This window comes from Andrena cerasifolii, chromosome 3 (assembly GCF_050908995.1).
Source record: "Andrena cerasifolii isolate SP2316 chromosome 3, iyAndCera1_principal, whole genome shotgun sequence".
NCBI classification, from domain to species: Eukaryota; Metazoa; Arthropoda; class Insecta; order Hymenoptera; family Andrenidae; genus Andrena; species Andrena cerasifolii.
The window spans coordinates 6,091,819-6,114,279 of NC_135120.1; the positions used below are offsets into that span (position 1 = coordinate 6,091,819).

At 38.3% G+C, this 22,461-nt stretch overlaps 1 protein-coding gene across 1 annotated transcript in view; it reads left to right on the top strand.

The window, feature by feature from the left end:
- The window catches only part of LOC143366966 (uncharacterized), a 520,650-nt gene that overhangs the window by 356,023 nt on the left and 142,166 nt on the right, over positions 1-22,461 (top strand). Inside the window, exons 17-19 of the mRNA XM_076808473.1 lie at positions 10,771-10,910; positions 14,484-14,586; positions 16,968-16,993. Coding sequence (XP_076664588.1) covers positions 10,771-10,910; positions 14,484-14,586; positions 16,968-16,993 — 269 coding nt within the window. The remainder of the gene's footprint in view (positions 1-10,770; positions 10,911-14,483; positions 14,587-16,967; positions 16,994-22,461) is intronic.

The window sequence follows — 22,461 nt, forward strand, 5'->3', positions numbered from 1 at the left end:
TGCAATTTCGAAAAAATATATATGTGGTAGAGCCAAAAATTACCTATTACGTGTATTTTGGAACATTCAAATATCTTCAGTAGTTGCTGAGAAAAAAATGGTAAAGTTTAGGGTTGTTATCCCCATATCACCCTAACGAAAGGGGGTAAACATCTGAAATTTCTCTCAGTGTTTCTTTAGGCAAGGAGCATTATTTGGATCACATAAATACTAGAATTGGTGCTGGGGCCGTTTTCCCTATGCTTACCCGGCTAGACCCTTTCAAGCTACCAGTTTACATAACAGCATTTACAATATTTAATATTTGTATCTTACTTGGCAGTAGTTAAATTCCTACATTACATTTCTTAAGAAAATTATAGATCAATTGAAGGCCTTCGGTATCAGATTCATATAGAAAAGAATTAACACAAAGTGAAAGATAATACTTGTGCCTGAGGAGCAGTTTTAACAAAGTTATACATTCATCCTCATACTCCGAACATTGTCAGGTGACATGATTTAACCTTCTAGCTATTGTACGCCACTATAGTGACTTTTGCGTATGTCATCTCCCTAGTAGCATGTATGGTTGGCATTTGGATGGCCAACTAATTCCCAACTTAGGGATACTGTGGGCCAACTAGAAATACTACTGGGACTACTTCAACGGTACGCCACTGTACACTGCGTTCCACATAAGAGTATCAACGCCCCTACCGATTTGCGACCGATCTGCGCAGCTCCCACGGATCTGACACACGCGATTGGTCGTAGCACTTTCCTTGCCGGTTTACTACCAATCAACAGTGTATCCCTGCGCGAAGCGAGTATGTTCTAATGTGGAACGCAGTGCAGTGGCTTTCGCGAATGCCATCTACTATTGCGAGATGAGAAGAAGCAAGACTACCACCAAGCTGAAATGTCACAGGGGCAAGGGGAATCGCCCGCTCGCGTCAACGTATCCCCTCCAACACAGTTCGTCCCGTGACGAAGAACGCGAACGAAACCAATCGCAACAATCCGCGGATATGGACAGCCGCTAAGAACCGAAAAGTAGAACTTCTTGGAGCGTATAAGGTGGAGCGAGCGGGTGATTCCGCCTGCCCCTGTGACATTTCAGCTTGTGGGTAGTCTTGCTTCTTCTCATCTCGCAATAGTACTTGAACGGTACGCCACTATTATGGCTTTAGCTATGGCGAATGTCATCTTTCTAAACGGTGCTATATTATTTATGGGCAGTTCGCGTCAAATACTGCCATACAGAGATACAGTTTCGCGGAAAGTCCAGCCATAGCTAAGAGGTTAAATAGGTCTGGAGATTCTGTTCCGCAGAGATGAAGAAGCACTGTTCGGATTTGGAGGTGTGTATAGTGACTCATCTTGGGACTCTCTCAACAATGACGCAACAGTGTTATGTAAAGCGATATGTTTGTGGGTACAAGCCACTAAATATGCATGTCTCTGAGTTCTTGTCTTTTCGGCAAAATAGTCAAGGGTGCTACTGACATCGCCTCTTGCTACTATTACAATAATACTATATCTCTGCAAGAACTATACTTAATCCAAAATCACCAAGCATAAGAAACTGTTAACACTTTGCAGTCCAAGTAATTTTCAACGTTTCTTCCATTGCCCTTTTAATTTGACCACTTCAGACAGTAGGTTTGACTGTGTAATTTGCGTTCCAACTAAAATGAAATACTGTAGTAGAATTAACTAATGCGATGCAATAATTGTTAGTGGTTTTAATCGTTTTTATGTAGAATGTATAAATAAGTGGAAACAAACCTTGTAGGTTACATGTTGAATTCCTGAAAAGTGGATTTTCGATCGCTTGAATTATTGCGATCGAGCCGCGTTGAAATAAATGGTAAAATTGAACGATCAAACGAACTTACCTGTACGTGAAGTTCCATCGTAATTACACGAGGATTTCGTCCGAGATGATTACAGGTGTAGTACCACTACTTTTCAGCCTTTGAACAAGTCATGTAAACATCATAAACATCATCAGAAGGATAACACAATCCACCCATATTTTTAAACGCAATTAAACTATATACTTCACTAGTGTTCGAGCCTGTTAATGCATCAACACATACTTCGCAGTAGAGCTTCGAACGCAAGTGCTTCACAACGAATCTCTTCTCTTCTCTCTATACATATATATATAAAACGGAAAGTATTATTGTGTCTGTACGCGGTAAACTCGGAAACTACTCAACCAATTCTCCTGCAGGTTTCACAGATTTGTAGAGACAACATTTGGGAAGGTTTTAGGCTATATATCATCTCGATATTGCTAAATGGGACTTAGTAATAAGCGAAATAGTGAAGCGAGGCAGATTTCTTACGTGGCGTTCACCGCGGTGCGCGCAAGAGATGCGCGTACGGTTCCCCGTAAAGTGGTGGGGATCACGGTTGCCAGGAGCACAGAGGATAAGATAGAGTGGAAGCATCCCATTAGAGCCCGTGTTAAAAAGTAATATACGAGATTCAGCGCCCTCTGGTGTTTCAGGCCCTCTAAATTACGATAAAAGAGGCAATATTTAAAAATGTTAAAGTTAGAAATGAATGAATTAAAATATTAATTAAAGGAGAAATAATGAAAAGGACTGTAAACTTGATATTATGTTAAAATTTATTAATGGTGAATTACATTATGAATATTACAGACATATTACATACATCACATTGCATATACATATATAAATAATACATAATAAATAAAGTTAGACTAATTTTTAAAATTATACATAAAGCAGAAGTATAAGGAAGTAATTGAAAGTGAAAAGAGATTTCTTTATTGATACTAATTCCATAAACTTCATTATTTAATAACATTGAAAGTTAGGTTATTGCTTGAAATCATTATACGTACATCATTAAATTTGCAGGTTCTGAGAAAAACTGTTGATTTTTGTCTTTGGCTTGTGATCTATGGCATCCTTTAACGTGACAACGAATCATTTTTTACACTTTCTTCACCTTTAAATCAACGAATATCCCAAGCCCACTACAAACAGCTACAAATGGCTACCAATGGCTACAAACAGGTGTCATGTTTGGCTTAGCTTCTTCACCTCCCACTCTACTACGCGCAAACTGAATAATATTGAGCCTGAACAGACAGGTGTCGCTTGCATCGCATATTTCTGCTGCTACTCTATCTTATCCTCTTTGGCCAGGAGTACAGACCACGTGGCGCGGAGGTTGCAGCGGGGGACAGTACATACATACTCCTGGCAAGCCTGGTGGAGATGCTTGATGCCTTGACGGACACAGTCACATCGTTAGCTATATAGTCCTCCCGCTGGCAAAGATAGCTCCTAAATGTCTCTTTGCACTCCGTTTTGTCAGGATTAATGACTCCCTCATTGATCCCCACTCTTTCAGGATACCTTTTTCCCCCCAAAATGTCAGAAGAGAGTTTTTGTATTCCCACGTATTTTCCATTGTGAGTTTCCGCCAAAAACGGATACGATATTCATATTCAGCACGTCAAAACGCGTAGGATAACGTATAATACGTGCCGAAAGCTTGGGGGACTAAAGGAAACGCTTACCCTCGATTTAACGGCTTCCTATTCAACCTGGCAGTATACACTTCGGATTTCACGTAACATTACAGGTACCTAATGCTACACTATTAGTTCCTCGAATATAATAAGCATACAGACAGCAATGTATATACATGTATAATTGAATGGAAATACTGCACGAACTGCAAATGCAATATAATATTGATTCTGGCTTTCGTAATGGTACCTATGTAAACCATTGCAAATCGAGCTCGTGTTTATTTGGAGAATCTTTTGTGTTCGTACTGACGTAACACTAAGGACAATAATTGTTTTTAATCATTGTTGTAGTATCGGAATAGTTTTAATGATGTGTGTGCGCCTGAGTTATGTTTGGAACCTCTGAGGAAGCAGGCCCGTCGGGGAAAAACCCGACGCGTCACAGGGCCCAGCGACGCGCGCTAGGGTTTGTCGAAGTGAGAAAGCGCGTGGCGAAGAAATGCCCATATTTGGGCATGAAGGCGAGTAAGAAGAGCTTGCGGGGGGGGGGAGGTATAGCGTCCTTGTCGGAAATGCGAGCATTACGGAGGACGGCCATAGTTGGCACCAGGGTTGTCAGGAATGTTCCTGATGCACAAATTGTCAGTGGAGGGGGAACACGCCACGCATGCGCGTGATGACGCCGGGACGTCGAACCAATCGACGCCAAGCTGGGTGTTGGCTCCCAACCAATCGACGCCAAGGTTGGATCCCCTCCACTGACAATCTTGTGCGTCAGGAACATTCCTGACAACCCTGGTTGGGATAACCGGCAGGGAGAGTAAATGAATTGTTTTGTGTTGCGCTTGGGTCGGGTTGTCTTGCGTTACATTCGATTACTTTGTATTAATTTTAATTACATTCAATCTTGTATATACTTTTTTTATAAAATATATTCTATCTGACATTGTTTTAATTGTCTTACATTAAGAATTGGTAGTGAAATTAATTTGTGTCGAAAATTAGGATTTTGCTTGATTAGGGAGGCTTACACAGTGCAACACATCATTGAGACAATCCAGTTCCATGAAATTTCTACAGTTAGAAAATTTTTGTCTGGAATATAACAATCTCAACTTTCTACCTTAAGATGGTCTCAAAAGCCGGTAATAAAAATAGTTAACTGTTACTGGACATCCTGTTCAGAAAGTAATTTGGGAAACGTGCAAAATATCATGTTTCTTGCCTAAAAATGTTATAATTCATAAATTGAAACTTTTTTATTTTATTGCGATATTTACATAATTGATCAATACTTTTACCTTATTTATTCGGTGAATCACAAAACATAAGATTGTTATGAAAGTATTTATCAACAATACTTTAGAAAGTCCACTCTATTCCAGGGTTCTGAGCTTAGCCCTGTGTGGTTCATCACAGTCCTCTTGCCAGAAGGCATCCTCGCCCTCCGCACTCCGTGGCGAGATCCTTCAGGAATAAAGTCCCTATCCTTCAGCAATACGGGGCGGCGGGCCGCTTGCCATCTCTAAACTCTCTCCCTTCATTCAGATCAGGCCGATACAATTGGATGCAACTAGGGTAATGGTACCAGTAGTTGACACCTTTTCAGAAAAACGTGAAAACTAAGGTTTTTAGAAGTGCAACTATCTTTTTTCAACAGCGCACTGCGGCTCCTACTACCCACGGTTTGCCACTTCTAAAAACCTTATTTTTCACGTTTTTCTGAAAAGTTGTCAACTACTGATACATGGTCAACTACTGGTACCTTTACCCTAGTGACCATAGGGCAGGGGAACTGCTCACGGCGTTGCTCTTGACTTTGCTCGTGAGCAATTGAGAGCGCTCTCCACAGCCGAGTTGAGCAGGTCTGATTCAGACCATCAATCCTACAACACCCGGTAGCTGGGAGATCCAATGTGGTCACCAGCTATCCCCTGAGGCCAGGACTGTTTAGCCTCGTGCAATCCTCTTCAAGACCACACACAGCTTAAGGGGTTATGCCTAGTCAGGCGGTCGAAAAGAGGCGAATATTTGTGATTTTTTTTTGAAGAAGCGGAAGCGTATAATTTTACAAAACTTTTTGCGTTTAAAAGAACAACATTTAAAGAACATTTGGTAATTTTTTCGTAGAAAAATATTTACGTTTATAATAAAATAACATGCGACATCCAAGAAGCATTTTTAAAAATTTGTTTTTGCGGTGAGCATTGCCATTCGTAACCAGATTATCTAAAATCAAAAAACAAAAAAGATTTCGTTAGTATATTAATGTATCCTCAGGTTGACGGAGAGAATTTTCCGAAATATTAAGTTAAAACAAAAGGGCGGCTATTTAAAGTTGAAATCCTGATTTTTTCCTGCAAAAATTACGCGAAAAGATCAGGATTTCAACTTTAAATAGCCGCCCTTTTGTTTTAACTTAATATTTAACTTAAAATCTATTTTGTTTTTTGATTTTAAATAATCTGGTTCCGAATGGCAGTGCTCACCGCGAAAGCAAATTTTTAAAAATGCTTCTTGGATGTCGCTTGTTACTTTATTATAAACTTAAATATTTTTCTACGAAAAAATTACCAAATGTTCTTTAAATGTTGCTCTTTTAAACGCAAAAAGTTTTGTAAAATTATACGCTTCCGCTTCTTCAAAAAAATCACAAATATTCGCCTCTTTTCGGCCGCCTGACTAGGTATAACCCCTTAAGTCCCAATCATAAAAGTCTCGAAGGCAGCACAGCATGAGGCTATCTGCCCTCGATTCCACTCATAAACACGTTGACGCTAACATATATGTACAGTAATAATTTTCTTTCTTACACTTCTTTCAGGATTTTATACAACCTTTTTCAAAATTCATTTGCCTAAAAGCCTTGTAAACTTGAAAACCCAATTTCATTCCACAGCACAAGCCTAATTTCAGGCACTCCTTTGACGTTGACATTCAACATCTTGTTTAAACTTGGATTTTTCGACATTTCTGCATGTTTGTTTATACACTCCAGTTTTTTCGGGCACTTTTACATAATGTAGCATTTAATATGACACTGTTCCATAATTTTGGTTAAATTCATTGTTTCAAAATATTGGAGAAACTTGTGTCCAACGATACAAATTTCTGACCTCTGACGAATTAAACAAGGATGTTATAATGTTTAGTTCATTCCACGTAGAATGGACAAAGCGTACTTGTTTTGTTAATAAAAAATGATATATTCTTACAATTGTGATATCTTAAAGTATGCCAAGAAGAAAGTAATGAAGTCACAATTTTGTGACTTCGTAAGTTATTACTTACATATATCTGTTTTTAACACTAGGTAGCATTTAGCACAGAACAGATTATAGTAGAATTGAAATTATAACTGTGAAAAGAAAATGTAAGAAAAAAATGGAGTATCTACCGTAATAATGTTTAGCAAGCTCAAAACTACTATCATCATTCTGAATCTAATTTAAAAGCCGAATGAAATTTAATTGAAACTTTTTAACGAGTAACACTGGACGTCCATAATTAACTAGATACACTAAAATCTCGTTACTTTAAATCTCAACCGGTTCGTTAAACTTGCAGAAGAAGGAGGACAATATTATACGGTTTACATTAAACTTTTTCTTAAACCTAACAGGCAGGAGAGGAAAGAAGGTCACATAAAAGCGTATCCATGATATTCTAAAAAAATAGAGCTCATAAGGGTATTAAAAAAAGTACATGATATCATTTTAAATAAAACTTTTATGACTTGAAATCGCGAAAAGTGGAATTCAGGAAATTATTTTTCCTGTCATCTCTTTGAGCAGTTTATTTCTGTCCTGAACAATTTTTTCACATCTTTCTACGCCACCGAGATATTTAATATTTAGATCTTTAATATCATGCATAAATTTTGCATATGTTAAATGATGTGGAATAATTTTCTCCCGTTAGTCTCCAAAAGAACATAGGTAAAGTGATTTTTGCAATGGCACTTATAATATACACTCGGCGTCAAAATTAAAGTATAACGGTCACCGAAAAATTGTCGCTCTTTAAACTGTTATAACTTTGTAAAGAAAAGTCGTGTAATAATCCCCCGAGGTCATTTTGAACGGCGAAGCCTCTTACCTTCATCTCCGATGTCACCTGTTGATTTTCCTCTAGGATGCATTTACACTAGGAAGTGAGGTTGGAAAGTCAAGATGTTTTTTTTTCTCGAAATTTTTTTTAAAGTCGAACGACCCTACGGAATTTAAAAATGTTTTCTCACCACTCAAGACACCACGAATTTCAGATTGAAGCCTGCCCTTTACAACGCTCCCTTAAAACTGGATGTGTGCCGCAGGCATTAGAATAACCCAAGGTACACCACTAGGAGTGATGTATTCCTAGTGTAAAAGCGTCTTGGAGAAAAATCAACTTATGAGGATGAAAGTAGAGGCTGCGCTCTTCAAGATGACCCCAGACGGATTATTGTAAGATTTTTCTGCGCGAAGTTATGACAGTTTAAAGGTCAATAATTTTTCAGCGAAAATGTTGTGATTCTTAATTTTGAAGCCACGTGTATATGTACAAGTGAAAAGAGTTTGTTACAAAGTGGACATAATGGGAATTGAAAATTAACTACTATAGCTAACGAACATACTCGTTCAACGTTATATTAAATAAACTATCAACATAGTATCAAAAACGCATAACTAATGAGATAAATATTGTTAAAGAAACTGTCCAAGGCACTAATGTCTATGATTGGTAAATTACACAGTTTGACAAAATTTGACTTTTTTCGGACTTATAACATTCAATAGCCGTTTCGTATAAGTTTTCGTGCCCTGACAATGAATCCGCAAACCGTTTGTCGCCATCACCCTCAGTTTTTGAGAAATTCGATTTTTAGAAAAAACTGCAAATTTTCAACTTTGAAAATATTTTGTGTCGAAACGGTAATACTTATTCGGTTGCTCGTTGCGTCAAATTATTCTATGAACCCTCCCGAATACAACGATATAAGTTACTATTAATACACTCATTTTGAAGATATCTTTCAATTTATTTCCAAAATTAAGGGTCTAGGAGAAAATCTGACCATTCCACGCGATGCAACGGACATTTTTCCTTCGGAAATCATTAACAGAAGTGGTAAGTCATGTTTTGTTTTCAATACAGAAGCGAAATAGTTTGGCAAAACGTGCGGCGGCGACAGTGGTAGTCAACGGCGGCGCGCGATCCACTGCCGCTCAGCGTAACACAATCGCTTAACGCGCGTGACTACCACTGTCGGTACCGCACATTTTGCCAGACTATTTCGCTTCTGTATTGAAAACAAAATGTGTCTTACCACTTCTGTTGATGCTTTCCGAAGGAAAAATGTCCGCTGCATCGCGTGGAATGGTCAGATTTTCTCCTAGACCCTTAGTTTTGGAAATAAATTTAAAGATATCTGCAAAAGTGAGTGCATTTCGGGTGTTTTTTTCCCCTTGATCGTTGTTTAAACATATTTAAATGTTCATAATGCACCAATAACTTATATCGCTGTATTCGGGAGGGTTTATAGAATAATTTGACGCAAGTTTCGACACAAAAGATGTTCAAATTTGAAAATTTGCAATTTTTTTCAAAATTGAATATCTCAAAATCTGAGGGTGATGGCGACAAACGGTTTGCGGATTCGTTTTCATGGCACGAAAACCTATAAGAAACGGCCAATGGATGTTACAAGTTCAGATGGCTCTCGAACTGTCTTATTATAAATTGCGGTAAGCTTCATGAATGTCCTGTATATGACTCACAAGGGAACAAATCACCTGCGCGGTCTGCTGCGCAAAAAACCTGTCGTTTATGGCCTTTAATGAAGTGTTGCTTCTTTCCGCCTAGTCATGCATGGCTAGTTTACTTATTTTATTTTTATTATATTTTTATCTTTAGTTTTAGTTGTTACTTAAGTTTAAGTTTTAGTTTTAATCTTTATGTAATCCTTCCTTATAGTTCTTATCTTTGTAATCTAAAGGGAATTATACCCGTAAATTTTAATAATAATAATAATAATAATATCGAACACTCGCACGCCAATTTTGACGAGACTCTGTAGATTTGCAGAATAGGAAAAATATTTTACACGTATTTTTTTTATCGGCTATCGCCCATGTTGAGGGAGCGAAAGGAGCTCCTAAAGTTGGGGGTCGAAAACATATTTTCCGAAATTTTCTAAAAACTGAGCAAGGGGCTGGATTCATCTTTAAAACACTCACGCGTTAAAAAAAATATCCTACCCCTAATAGTTCCCGAGACATTCCAAAAAATATGTTTCCGACCCCTAACTTTAGGGGCTGTTTTCACCCCTTCAACATGGACGATTGCCGATACCAAAAAGTGCATAAAATATTCTTCACTATTCTGCAAATCTGCAGAATCTCTTCAAAAGGTTGCCTCGTCAGTGTTTATGTTTTAAAAAAAGTACTACTAACGTGTTACAAGGGTTGCGCCAATCAGTTTCCCGGAGAACAAAATTTTGCATAGGAGATATTGAAAATTCCCTGTGACATTAATTTCATTGAATATGCATGTAGTCCTCCAAAATACCCAAAATTGAAACGTAAAAACCACGGTTTCGGAATATTTTTTTTTAACTTCGTAATTTTTATGTTAAAGTACTGTGTTTTAAGAATCAACCAAAATTTATGAAATATCTTAAAATCTTTATTAAAGTTCTTTAAAAAATTGTAACAAAAACTCAAACTGTCTTCATACTTTCGCAACTAGCGCCTCTGTGGTAAATTTCACCAAGTAGCGCCTCCCGCCGAGTTCAGACCATCTTTGTCAAAAGCACCTCGTATGTACGTTGCTAAGCAGATAACGAAAAACGCTTACGTTAAATCACCGGTTCGAATTTGCAATTACTCATCCTATTAACAACGTGTAATCGACACGTAGGTATGTTAACGTAATAATCGTAATAGTTTAAAAGATATCGTGTTTCGATTTTGATGGTTTCACTGCAACGCATTGCCGCGATAATTGGCGATCGCTACTTACTTCTATCACCAAAAATCGGTGGAAACACTAATGGCCGCCATGGGTCCAATTATGATGTAGCAACGCAAAGGCTCTCTGAATGTACTTTGAAGCAGCATGTAAACTGGTATACGTCAAATGAATTTTCCCCGCGATATCGAGGGTACGCTGTTGTATGACAGACTGCAAGCTCGTCTCAATTCGACGCTAGTTGGCTGACCGACCCTTCAAAACGGGTCAATTTGTTTACCATACCTACTCACGGCTGATTATATTACCATTTCCAGACACCGAGAATCCGAAAGTTTCGACATGCCCGACGTCCTTTGAAGTGCGGCTAAACCCTGGCGAACGAAATCGCTTAATATTCTGGCAGGAGCCAACGTTCACTGACAACGTCGGCGTGGAACGAGTCTACAAAACGAGGGTGAGAGAGAGAGACAGAAAGAGAGGGAGAGGGTAGCCAGCCAGTTCGAGTGTAACCCTAGGCTAAGCCATGTCTCCGTTTCCTCTCCTCAAAATTTCAACCGTTTGATCTCTGAGAAAATGACGCTTCGCGACCGCCGACTTTTATTCCCCACATTCAACCGCCCTATCTGACCCTCGACGCCAACCCTCCAAAACGGCCGATCTCCTTCTTCCTCCACCCGTTTTTTCGCAAGCGGTTTATTAAAACTTTCGCTCTAACGATCGAACTTACCAATCCGGCTGTTATCTCCAGCCAAGATACCCCCCCATTAATTATCTCCCGGTGTCTCAAGCACAGAGACCTCTGACTTGATGTGGGAGGAGACATTGGGAGGAGCTACTTGTTCACCCGGTCTTTTCTTATGCTTCTAATTTCAGAAGCTTTCAACGAGAAATTTGAGGAACGGTTAATGATTATTTCTGGTTGCTTGCAAGTTCGAGTCGTCGGTGACACCACGCTCGTCGCAGCAGCGTGGTAACGTAATCGTGAATTCGTCGGACAGTCGATAATTGGCGAGCCGTAATTGGTTCCTCCTGTGCAGCTGATAAATGACTGATTTGGTGCGTTGAAGCAAATTGCTAAGTCGCGTCAATTAAAGTGGCCTCGGGGTGAGGGCGTAACGGTGGAGGTATGAGGTATCGAAGTGCATTAAAAAATATAGTTGAGGTGAAGGGCAGACGATGAAGGAGAAATAATTATAAGAGAGTGTTACGGGATTTAATTGGAATACGTTATGTAAATGTAGAGTTTTATTTTTATTCGTCAGCTATTTATCAGCGTTTATAACATGGGTTAGTAAAAATACTTCTAAGAAGGGAACACCGCGAACCCGGATACACCGATTCGAACGCAACTTTGTGGGTTTTTTCGAGTGATTCTAAACAAGAACAACGGTGTCTTTCATTTGGGCCCTATCGCCCTTTAAGGGGGGGGGGGGTAAAAACTAACCTCAAAGTCAAATTGGCACTTCCACTTTGTCGCGTATAACTCTCAAAGTACAACAGACAGAAAAAAATGTTTCAAACAAAAGCTTAATGGTGCAATAAGCGCTACAAACTTCCGTTAACAAAATTTAGAAAAGAGTTTAAAAAATATATATATAATTGACGAAAAAACTCTTGAATTTTTCAGCCCAACAAGGCGCAACTCCCCCTTAAGCGGGGAGGAAGGTGATCTACGAATCTAGGATGTAGCTAACAAGGGAAGATCCCGAACCCGCAAATTCAAAAAATTCTTAAATTTTGTGAATATGTGAGGGATTTCCTCCTGATTACAACGCAATTTTTATTTGCTGTCCAAATTCACTCGAAGGGGGTGAAATTAACCCCTGAAGAATCGGCTATTTTCCGATTTTCTGTTATAACTCGGCAACTGTAAAAGATAGAAAAAAAGTTTCAAGACAAAAGTTACTTCTTTTAGTTAGATCTAACATTTGGTAAACAAATTATTTTACAGTTCCCGAGTTATAGCATAAAATCGGGAAATAACCAGATTTTCAGAGGTCAATTACACCCCCTTAGAGTGAATTTGAGCAGCAAACAAAAATTGCATTGTAATCAGGAGAAAATTCTCTACATATTCACAAAGTTTCAGATTTTTTTGAATTTTCGGGTTCGGGATCTTCCCTTGTAAGATGTAGTCGTATGTTCACACTCACTATTATTATTTTTAGACTGGCTGTTTTGCGATACCATCGAATGAATAATGTTCCATATTTGAGTAACAAATGGACAAATATTTTCAAGGAAGTAGTCAATAAACAAAGCAAATGTGAACACCTAAAAATTGCTTCATATGCAAAATACTCTGGCCTTTTTTTCTGTTACTAAAAGTAAAGCAAATGTTAATTAGCAAAGAAAGTACATAGTTGTAACATATGTATGTTACATCCGTTTTGGTCTTTGGTTAGTAATAAGGTAAGCTCAGGTAATAAGGCCCAGCAGGTAATAAGGCCCAGCAGGTAATAAGGCCCATCTGTAATTTATCCTTGGCAGGTCAATCCACAATCTTGTTAATGCCATCTATTGCTTTTACTACATACAAAATGTCACTGGAAGAAACCCCACGCGATTAATATAACATTTGTCGGCTGTAAATTCAAGAAATGTTTCCTCCGCGACTAGCGTTGCTGTAGTTATAAGAATTACGTTGCTTTCTTGGCATTGTATTAGGAGTACGCATTATCCAATTACTGTACAACTATAGGTATGTATAAGTATATATGTTGGCAACATATTCACAGAAAATTGATGATTTTGTAAAGCGCGCGCTTAACATATATCCACGGCAATGAGGAAGAAACAAAACAGATAATAAGGCCCACCAAAATATTAAGGAGTTATACCTAGTCAGGCGGCCGAAAAGAGGCGAATGTTTGTGATTTTTTATTTAAAAAGCGGAAGCATATATTCTTACAAAACTTTTTGCGCTTAAAAGAGCAACATTTAAAGAACATTTGGTAATTTTTTCGTAATACGCTTCCGCTTCTTCAAAAAAAATTCACAAATATTCGCCTCTTTTCGGCCGCCTGACTAGGTATAACCCCTTAAGTGGGCTTTAAGGCTCAGGAAGTAACTAGAGACCCCTTCCACAGCAGGAACGATATTGAGAAGAGCTCCCAAGCACGTGTCACTTCAACCAGAAGAAAAAAGACAAGATTGTGTGAACAAAAGCCCATGTCATCCACCTCCAGAAAAAAAGTGGACGGCAACTCTGCGGAAATTGGTTTTGCAAATTATGCAGAACTGCATTCAAGATAGATATGTGACAGTGTGTCATGTGTCTCACCTGGGTATAAGAGGAATGCGTTGGGCTCACACCTGAGGTCGAAGATGTTGTTTGCCCGAATTGTACATATTAAATAGGTGGGCCTTATTACCTGCACTACAGGAAATAAGGCCCGTTTACAAGGTTTTTAAAATCCTATTAATTTCCGTATTTGTTTTGTTCATATAATATTACAAATATTACAGTGTATAGATTAATGTTTATAAGTTTTTTTTTTAAATTATAGAACCTTAGGTGGGCCTTATTACCCGAAATTACCTTATTCAGCTCGTTAAATTCGAATTTATAGATATGTAATTAATTTTCATATCATTTTCAGTGCAAGAACCTCGCCAATTCTATTAAAACAATCGCATAATTTTAAAGTAAAGAATAAAAAAAATTATTTTTCTTGTGTCAATGGTTCCATTAGTAGATAATACGAAGGCTCGTTCCGTTTCAAAAATTCAATAAGGCAATCGGGATAATTCTGTGACAATTAATTATTAACCGAACTTCAACTGTTTCTGGTTTGTAAAAACGAGGTGATTCAAGTAGTTAGTTTTCATGTTTCTTGAAAATCTTCTGCTTTGGACCTATATTATGACCATTCTGAGTTTCCAGTTCAAAAACGATATGTATTATGCAACAAGCTAATAATTCGGTTGAAGCCCTCGTGCTATCGCGACGGACGGTCGCATTTCAATCTCAAAGGGGATTCGGTTCTCAGTCTATCGAAAGTTAACTCGCGTATATTCCGTCCAGGAACCCGGACAACTGATGTACCCCGGCATTCACAACGTGCGCTACATTGCTTCCGATGCAGCCGGAAATCGAGCCGAATGCCATTTCTCGATACACGTGCGAGGTAAATTTATGCAATGCATGGAGAGGCTTCACGTAGTCGTATGGCCACCGGATCGATGATATCGAGAGACGACATCCATCGAATATTTTTGGGAAATCGCTAAGCATTGAATATGCCCTAGTCAGTCTAGCCACTGCGTGCTTACGTACACATGTAAGGTCCACGTTTCATTTTTAAGTTCTGCGGCTACCCCAAGAAATGAGGGTGTATCGTAGCTCTTACGGTCGAAAATGTAGCTTTTCAATATTAATCTCCTCATAATTGTGAATTGAAATACAATTTTAAAATTTGAAAATAAAATGTGCTATTGTGTGCATGTAAGAAAGTATTCCTAAAAAAAAAGTTACGATTGCGGTAGAAAGTGTCAAAGTTTCTTAGATGGAGTAAATAAATAAATGTAACTTCGGTGTTTCGAAATGTGTGTTGAATTTCTTTTGTTTCGTCTCCATATCAACTTTCAGTATAGGTTAGGTTCGTAACAGCACATTGCTAAACCTCTCCATTACACAGTGCCTAGTTATATTTCTTACTGATCTAATTACCCACACATGTAGCATATACCTAGGGTAAGTCAGGGTGAGATGGTCACGCGGGAGAGATGGGCAGTGGCAGTATTTTTTAGAAGGACACGCCAGATGGCGCTGCGTCCACGCGGGTACAAAGTGTTATAGACAAGCAACACTCTTAGTTAAAACTGTTGGACTAGGACGTTTCTAGTGCTTCAAAATGTTTGATCTATATTTTGGTCACCTTGTTTGTGTTATTTATGCTGAATATTTTTAGATCTCAAGATGTATTTTCGATAGTGTATTGTCTACAGTGTTTTTAACCGTAAAGTATTCAGGGTTCCGTTTGCTAGTCTAAGTGCAATGGGAATGATCATCTTATCAGGGCTTTAAGGGAGAGATGGTGAATTTTTGTCCGGGAGAGATGGGCATAGCTGTATTTGATGTAATTTCAGATATTTTGAAGGTTGTTTTTGTAGGTATAGCCTAGAATGGTCCTAACGATGATCCCGGTCCATCTAATATGGTCTTTACTAATTTGAAACCGAATGTACACTTGAATCAACCAAGTAAGTTTTGGAAGATATCGTTCCTGTGCCGCTCAAAACTTCCCTACTCGGAATCGCGTCAAACAACCTGGAAAATTATTAACGCCGCAAACACATGTTACCACTCGAAAAATGAGTGACAGGGCAAAGGCGGAAAAATAATTCAAACAACAAAAGTCCTCTAAGAAAATAAAATTTGGCAATAAATGTGATTCCGTTCAAGAGTCTGCCTTTGACATTAATAATTTTAGAGGATGCGGAGAAAATTATTTTGAAACGAAAAAAAAAGACTGGCTAAGATGTAAATTATGTGGTTATTGGGCCCATGAAAATTGTACAACGTTTGGCACTATGCGTCTAACATGCGGGTTAGACGACTCACAGCAAAAGCCCAAAGAAGTTTTGAGCGGGCAGAAACAAAAGTGGACGAAAACTAGAAAGGATCTGTGATAACTAGGTAGGATCCACAACTTGTTAGCCTAAAAGGTATACATGCCCATCTCTCCTGGACATTAAGGGAGAGATGAGCAATGACACTTTTTTCATTTGTGAAATTTGTATATTAAATAATAATTTTTCGTTTATTGATATTAACGGATATGTAGACAAAGGATTGAAGTTTTGTTGTACATCATTTTCGTTGCTTTATTTGCAAATAGGTTGGCTGTAGGAGGCTCCAAACGAAAATACGACCATCTCACCCGGACTTACCCTATATGGCACTTACTGACACAATTATTATTATTGTCATGGACATCTGTAAAAAGATCCAGTATACTAAATATTAGTCAAACATGTGTGAAACCAGATAGCTACCTGCAGAATTAGTTTTCCCGTAAACAAAAACCTTGTTCGAAAAAGATCACACTACCCTTACAATCCATTTTTTTCTAGAAACAATTACGACCTTTTAAAGCGGACCACGTGCATTTGGTGGTCCTGTACAGTAGCTATCTTCCTGCTGGCCCGTTTTTCATTTATCTTCTACATAAAAAAAACAGTTACTTCCATTTAAAATTTTCACGAAGAAATACGCAAAGATTTATGAAACGCCCCTATATAATCGATTAAGCGAGAATGGCCTCGAATCAGCCGGTAGTCTGAGGTTTCAATTGACTCCAACTAATTGCTTCGCTTTAATGGATTCGACGAAGGCGATTCCCCCATAAAACATCCAAGAGGAGTCGCGCCTAATCGACGAAGTCGCGTCGATAAGAAAAGAATTATGCTTTCGTCGGGCTTTGGTGGAATTCCGTTCTCGATAGCATCGGCTGGTCGCGATAGGAAACGATTAATCGAACTTATCTGGTGTCCCGTACATTTTCAGAATCGGAGCATCGTCGAGATTTCGAGGTGAGCTGAAAGGAACTGTTGGCCGGGTCTCGTGCAACCCCGAATGCCTTTGTAGAGCGACGAAATCCGGCTTGGTGTCCTCTTTCATCGGGAAACATAACTCTGTTTCGTTCATTTCGCGGCATCCCCAGCCCCCTTCCCACCGTCCCATCCATTGTGGAGCTTCAGCATCGAGCCGTGTTCGGCGTTATCCCAATGAAATCTCAATTATCGCGGATTTCGGCCCTTCCAGGATGACTTAACAATTTCGCGACCGTCTGTTTGGCACACCTCTATCTGGTGCTGCCAAGGGCTGAGCATTATATCGGCTTGTCTAAAAAGAGGCCAACTTATCTTCTATTGTGGTCTATGCTTCGGGATACATACATTGGGTGTCTCACCGGGCAACTGATCAATTTTCCAGCATATTTGGCAAGTCATTCTAAATTACAGAGGTTCTACAAGTCGCTTATTTTGAAAGTGGCTTAAGGTAAAGGCAGCAGTAGTTGACCATGTATCAGTAGTTGACCACTTTTCAGAAGAACGTGAACAATAAAGTTTTTAGAAGTGACGATCTTTTGAACAAAGTGCAATTAGAGACACTGTAACAAGAGTCTGTACACGAGGAGGCCACTTTTTAATTGGTCCGCCATTTTTTATCGAAATCCTGCGAGAGAGAAAGAGATACACACCATTTCACTCTTAACCACTCTTAACAACTCTTACGCTCATGTCGGTATTTTACTATCTATTAATCTGAAAATGTGCATTTGGGTAGTAAAAAAATGATGTGCGTCGAGCTTTATGGCTAAAAAATATTCCTTACAAAAATGGCCAAAAAAGGTTATGTTATGAATATAGTATATATATTCATAACATAACCTTTTTTTGCCATATATATATATATTCATAACATAACCTTTTTTTGCTATTTTTGTAAGGAATATTTCTTAGCCATAAAGCTCGACGTTCGGGACATTTGGGAAAAACTCTCAAAACATAACCCTTTTCTAAGGTGTTGTTACAAAAGGGTGCTGTACATCCAACCATTTTGTATGTATCAATCGCAATTAGAATTTCTTGATATACCTATGTATGCCTATTTACGTGAAGTAAACAGAAGTAAAATACCGCCATAAACGTAAGAGTTGTTAAGAGTGGTCAAGAGTGAAATGGTGTTAGAGCACTATTGTTTGTTTTGTTTGTTTTTACTGTTTTCCTGTGTTTTAAGCAGGATGGCGTTTCAAGCTTATTTTTGCTTATATTGCCCAACGAACTATAGTCACACATTTTTTTATCCCTCCTCTCTCCTTCGGGGCCCAGCAGCAGCAGCGCACCGGGAGAAAGGTGGTCTCCCATCTTTCCCCAGTACACCGCCCCATGATGCTTAACTTCGGTGATCTAACGAGAACCGGTGTTTTCCATCACGGCTACGGCCGCTGGTGTTAGAGCACTAAAGCGGCAAGTATGCGCATCCGCCATATTGGGTCCTCTAGAGAGAGAAGATTAATGAGTACCCGTCTTTATGGGCATTGTCAGATTCACTTTATAAACAAAATATGCGTTGTTGATATTGAAGCATAGTAGCACGACACATTATTAGAGTATTTTATTACATTTAAGTTTATATTTGGTTTATAAAGCGAATTTGACAATGCGCATAAAGGCGGGTACTCATTAATCTTCTTTCTCCAGAGAACCCAATATGGCGGATGCGTATACTCACCTCTTTAGTGCTCTAATGGTGTATATCTCTTTCTCTATCCTGGGATTTCGATCAAACATGGCGGACCAATCAAAAAGTGGCCTTCTTGTGCCCAGACTCTTATTATAGTGTCTCTAAGGGCGATATTCTCAGTCGCTACTTATTCTTAAGCAAATGCTTAAGCATGCGGCAATCCTCTACTAACCTAGTAGCTAGTAAAGGATGCCGAATGCTTAAGCATCTGCTTAAGAATAAGCTGCGACTGAGAATACCGCCCTAAGTGCAGTTGACGTGCCAAGACATCTACCGACTAAAATCTAAAACACTCAAGTGTGAAGTACATTATGAATAGTATTGGCGAACGTTTATTTACATCAAGGTGAGTAGTGTGTTCCTATATCGTTATTTCCTTAATGATTTTGGTAAGAACAGGTGTATGGTTCAGGTAAAAAAATTCGTAGGTTATTAACACTTTATGACTGAACTCTTCACTTGTTAAACTCTCATAGTGTTCTATATTTGATAAATACACCGTTTTTGTTATACTAATGTCAAAAACACATAGTTTGTGGGGTGATCAAGTAATGACTCCTGTCATTCTAATTGTTTCTAGAAGTTGACAGGTATAGTCAATTACTGACTATGTATATATTGCGAGTGGTTTTTGAGGTCGCTGATTCCGAATCCGACATAGGATTTATAAAATTAATTTATTTAAACAATTTGTTTAACAAATTATATTGTAAAAAAGTTTTTGAATAAATACAAAAATTTCTGAAACTTATACATGTTTGTTTAGTTATTTTCCCCGCAGAACACGATTCTATATGTAACAAAACATGTAATTTTGCAATCATTTGTTTAAACAAATTGTTTAAACAAATTAATTTTACGAAACCTATGTCGGATTCGGAATCAGTGAACTTTTTCGTGCATTTAGCCGGTTTCTTTTATTTTCACTTTCCTTTTTAGTTCTACTTTGTTCTAAATTATTTACAATAATCGATGCTAACACGATTACCTGCGTCATTGCCTTAATTCTCTTTTTAGTATAGGTGATCAATTACTGACCAACATAGGGTCAACTACTAGTATTTTCATTTTTAAGGATGGCCAACTTCTGAAGCAGTTACGGAATTTCGAAAAATGGTTCTAAAATTTTTATACAATAACTTTTTTAAAAATCTTTCTCATTACATAATTTAGAAAGCTTAAAGAGTATTTTTAGGCAGCGACTGTCACTATTTAATGACAGAGCAAGTGGTTACTATTGTTTACGTGAAGAATTTCTCATAACTGGTCAACTACTGGTCCCTTTACCTGTATATATCAGACGAGTTTTCACAATAGGGTTTCTGTAAACTGACGCATTGCATAAAAAAGTTGTAACATATATTTTGTACTTACTTTTTCCACACAGAATAACTTCCTCTTTGGTTGTATCTTCTATTACGAAAGATTCTGTATGCGACTAAGGGTGTTGTGAATTTTTTTAATTAAACGTGTTTTATAGATTCATAATATAACAATCTCCTATTATACATTTTAGACTTCTCTTTCAAATATCTGCTACATTTAAGGGATCCTTTATTACTAAAATTTAGTTACTTTTTAAATAACAAATTCTGATTTACTCTGACACTCATTCATCTTTTGAGATTTCGCATTATATTTCTTTGAAAGCTTATCCATATTAATTACGAAACAGACGCACGTGAATTTTCAGAATAGCAGGTCTAAATTATTTGTTATTTTCATAATTCAATAACACGACGAATACGAGCTCGTTTCTCACAATCTGAAAAATCCTTACTCCATCACGTGACCCCCACTCCCTCGCCAACCCTTCATCCCCCATCGAGAAATATTCCAGAAACTTCGGGAATGATGTTGCATGTTCGAAAGTTTCGCAGAAAAAATTTCAAAACGCTCCCCCTATGCTTACTAAGTTTATCGCGCGATTTACGAGAGGGGGATTCCGTGGCGTGCTGCTGACAGACAATTTTATAGTCGTCGTCGACTCTTTTCTCCGAAAAAAAAGGAGAAACGATAGCTGCTCGTAATGGAAACACCCGGCTGCCGGTTGTAAAAGCAGGGAAACACGGTTTTCCCGTTCCCTCTGCAAATTCCACTTTCTTTTTTTACGTGCATCCACGATTGCTTCGAAAACTTCTCGCGCGTAGGAAATAGACTTTACACTGGATATTTCGTTTCGTGGATGACGGAAGACTGCAGCCGAATTGCGATTTAATCGGTCGACATCGACGAGATCGTTTTATTAATGCAGCAGCATCCCCATTAATTGGAAATCACTTAACCCACCTGTCGATTATTCGAATACCTATTAATTAAACGCCCGTTCATCTGCATACATAATAACCGTGCCGTTATTGGCATAATTAGCACGTCATCGAATTGATAAATCATGTTAATGCTTTCAACATGGATGACACAGTTCGACAGCCATCTGGACTTGTAACATTCAGTAGCCGTTTCTTGTAGGTTTTCGTGCCGTGAAAACGAATCCGCAAACCGTTTGTCGCCATCACCCTCAGTTTTTGAGAAATTCGTTTTTTAGAAAAAACTGCAAATTTTCAACTTTGAAAATATTTTGTGTCGAAACGGTAATACTTATTCGGTTGCTCGCCGCGTCAAATTAGTCTATGAACCCTCCTGAATACAACGATATAAGTTATTATTGCATTATGAACATTTAAATATGTTTAAACAACGATCAACGGGAAAAGGACACCCGAAATGCACCCACTTTTGAAGATATCTTTCAATTTATTTGCAAAACTAAGGGCGTAGGAGAAAATCCGACCATTCCACGCGATGCAACGGACATTTTTCCTTCGGAAAGCATCAACAGAAGTGGTAAGACACATTTTGTTTTCAATACAGAAGCGAAATAGTTTGGCAAAACGTGCGGCGGCGACAGTGGTAGTCAACGGCGTTAAGCGATTGTGTTACGCTAAGCGGCAGTGGATCGCGCGCCGCCGTTGACTACCACTGTCGCCGCCGCACGTTTTGCCAAACTATTTCGCTTCTGTATTGAAAACAAACCGCGACTTACCACTTCTGTTGATGCTTCCTGAAGGAAAAATATCTGCTGCATCACGTCAAGTAGTCAGATTTTCTCCTAGACCCTTAGTTTTGGAAATAAATTGAAAGATATCTTCAAAAATGGGTGCATTTCGGGTGTCCTTTTCCCTTTGATCGATGTTTAAACATATTTAAATGCTTATAATTCAATAATAACTTATATCGTTGTATTCGGGAGGGTTCATAGAATAATTTGACGCAAAGAGCAACCAAATATTACCGTTTCGACACGAAAGATGTTCAAAGTTGAAAATTTGCAGTTTTTTTCAAAACCGAATTTCTCAAAAACTGAGGGTGATGGCGACAAACTATCTGCGGATTCGTTTTCAGGGCACGAAATCCTATCAGAAACGGCTATTGAATGTTACAAGTCCCAAAAAAGTCAAATTTTGTCGAACTGTGTGACATTAAATAACATTCAGATGCCTGTCCATCAGGATTTCTTTTCTTACGTGGATATGAATCTTCTGTAGGTATGCTTTGATGCTTTTGTATACGGCACAATTGAAACTACGATTATTAGAAAATTCGGTAATTATTTACTTTTGCGATTCCTCACCGATTTTGATGAAATTTGGATATGTTGTAAAACTCCACATTTTTAACAACTTTTTCGTATGCATGTTACCGCCGCTCGGCCTTAGTTTCCGAGATATTTGCGAAAAACACATTGCACTTT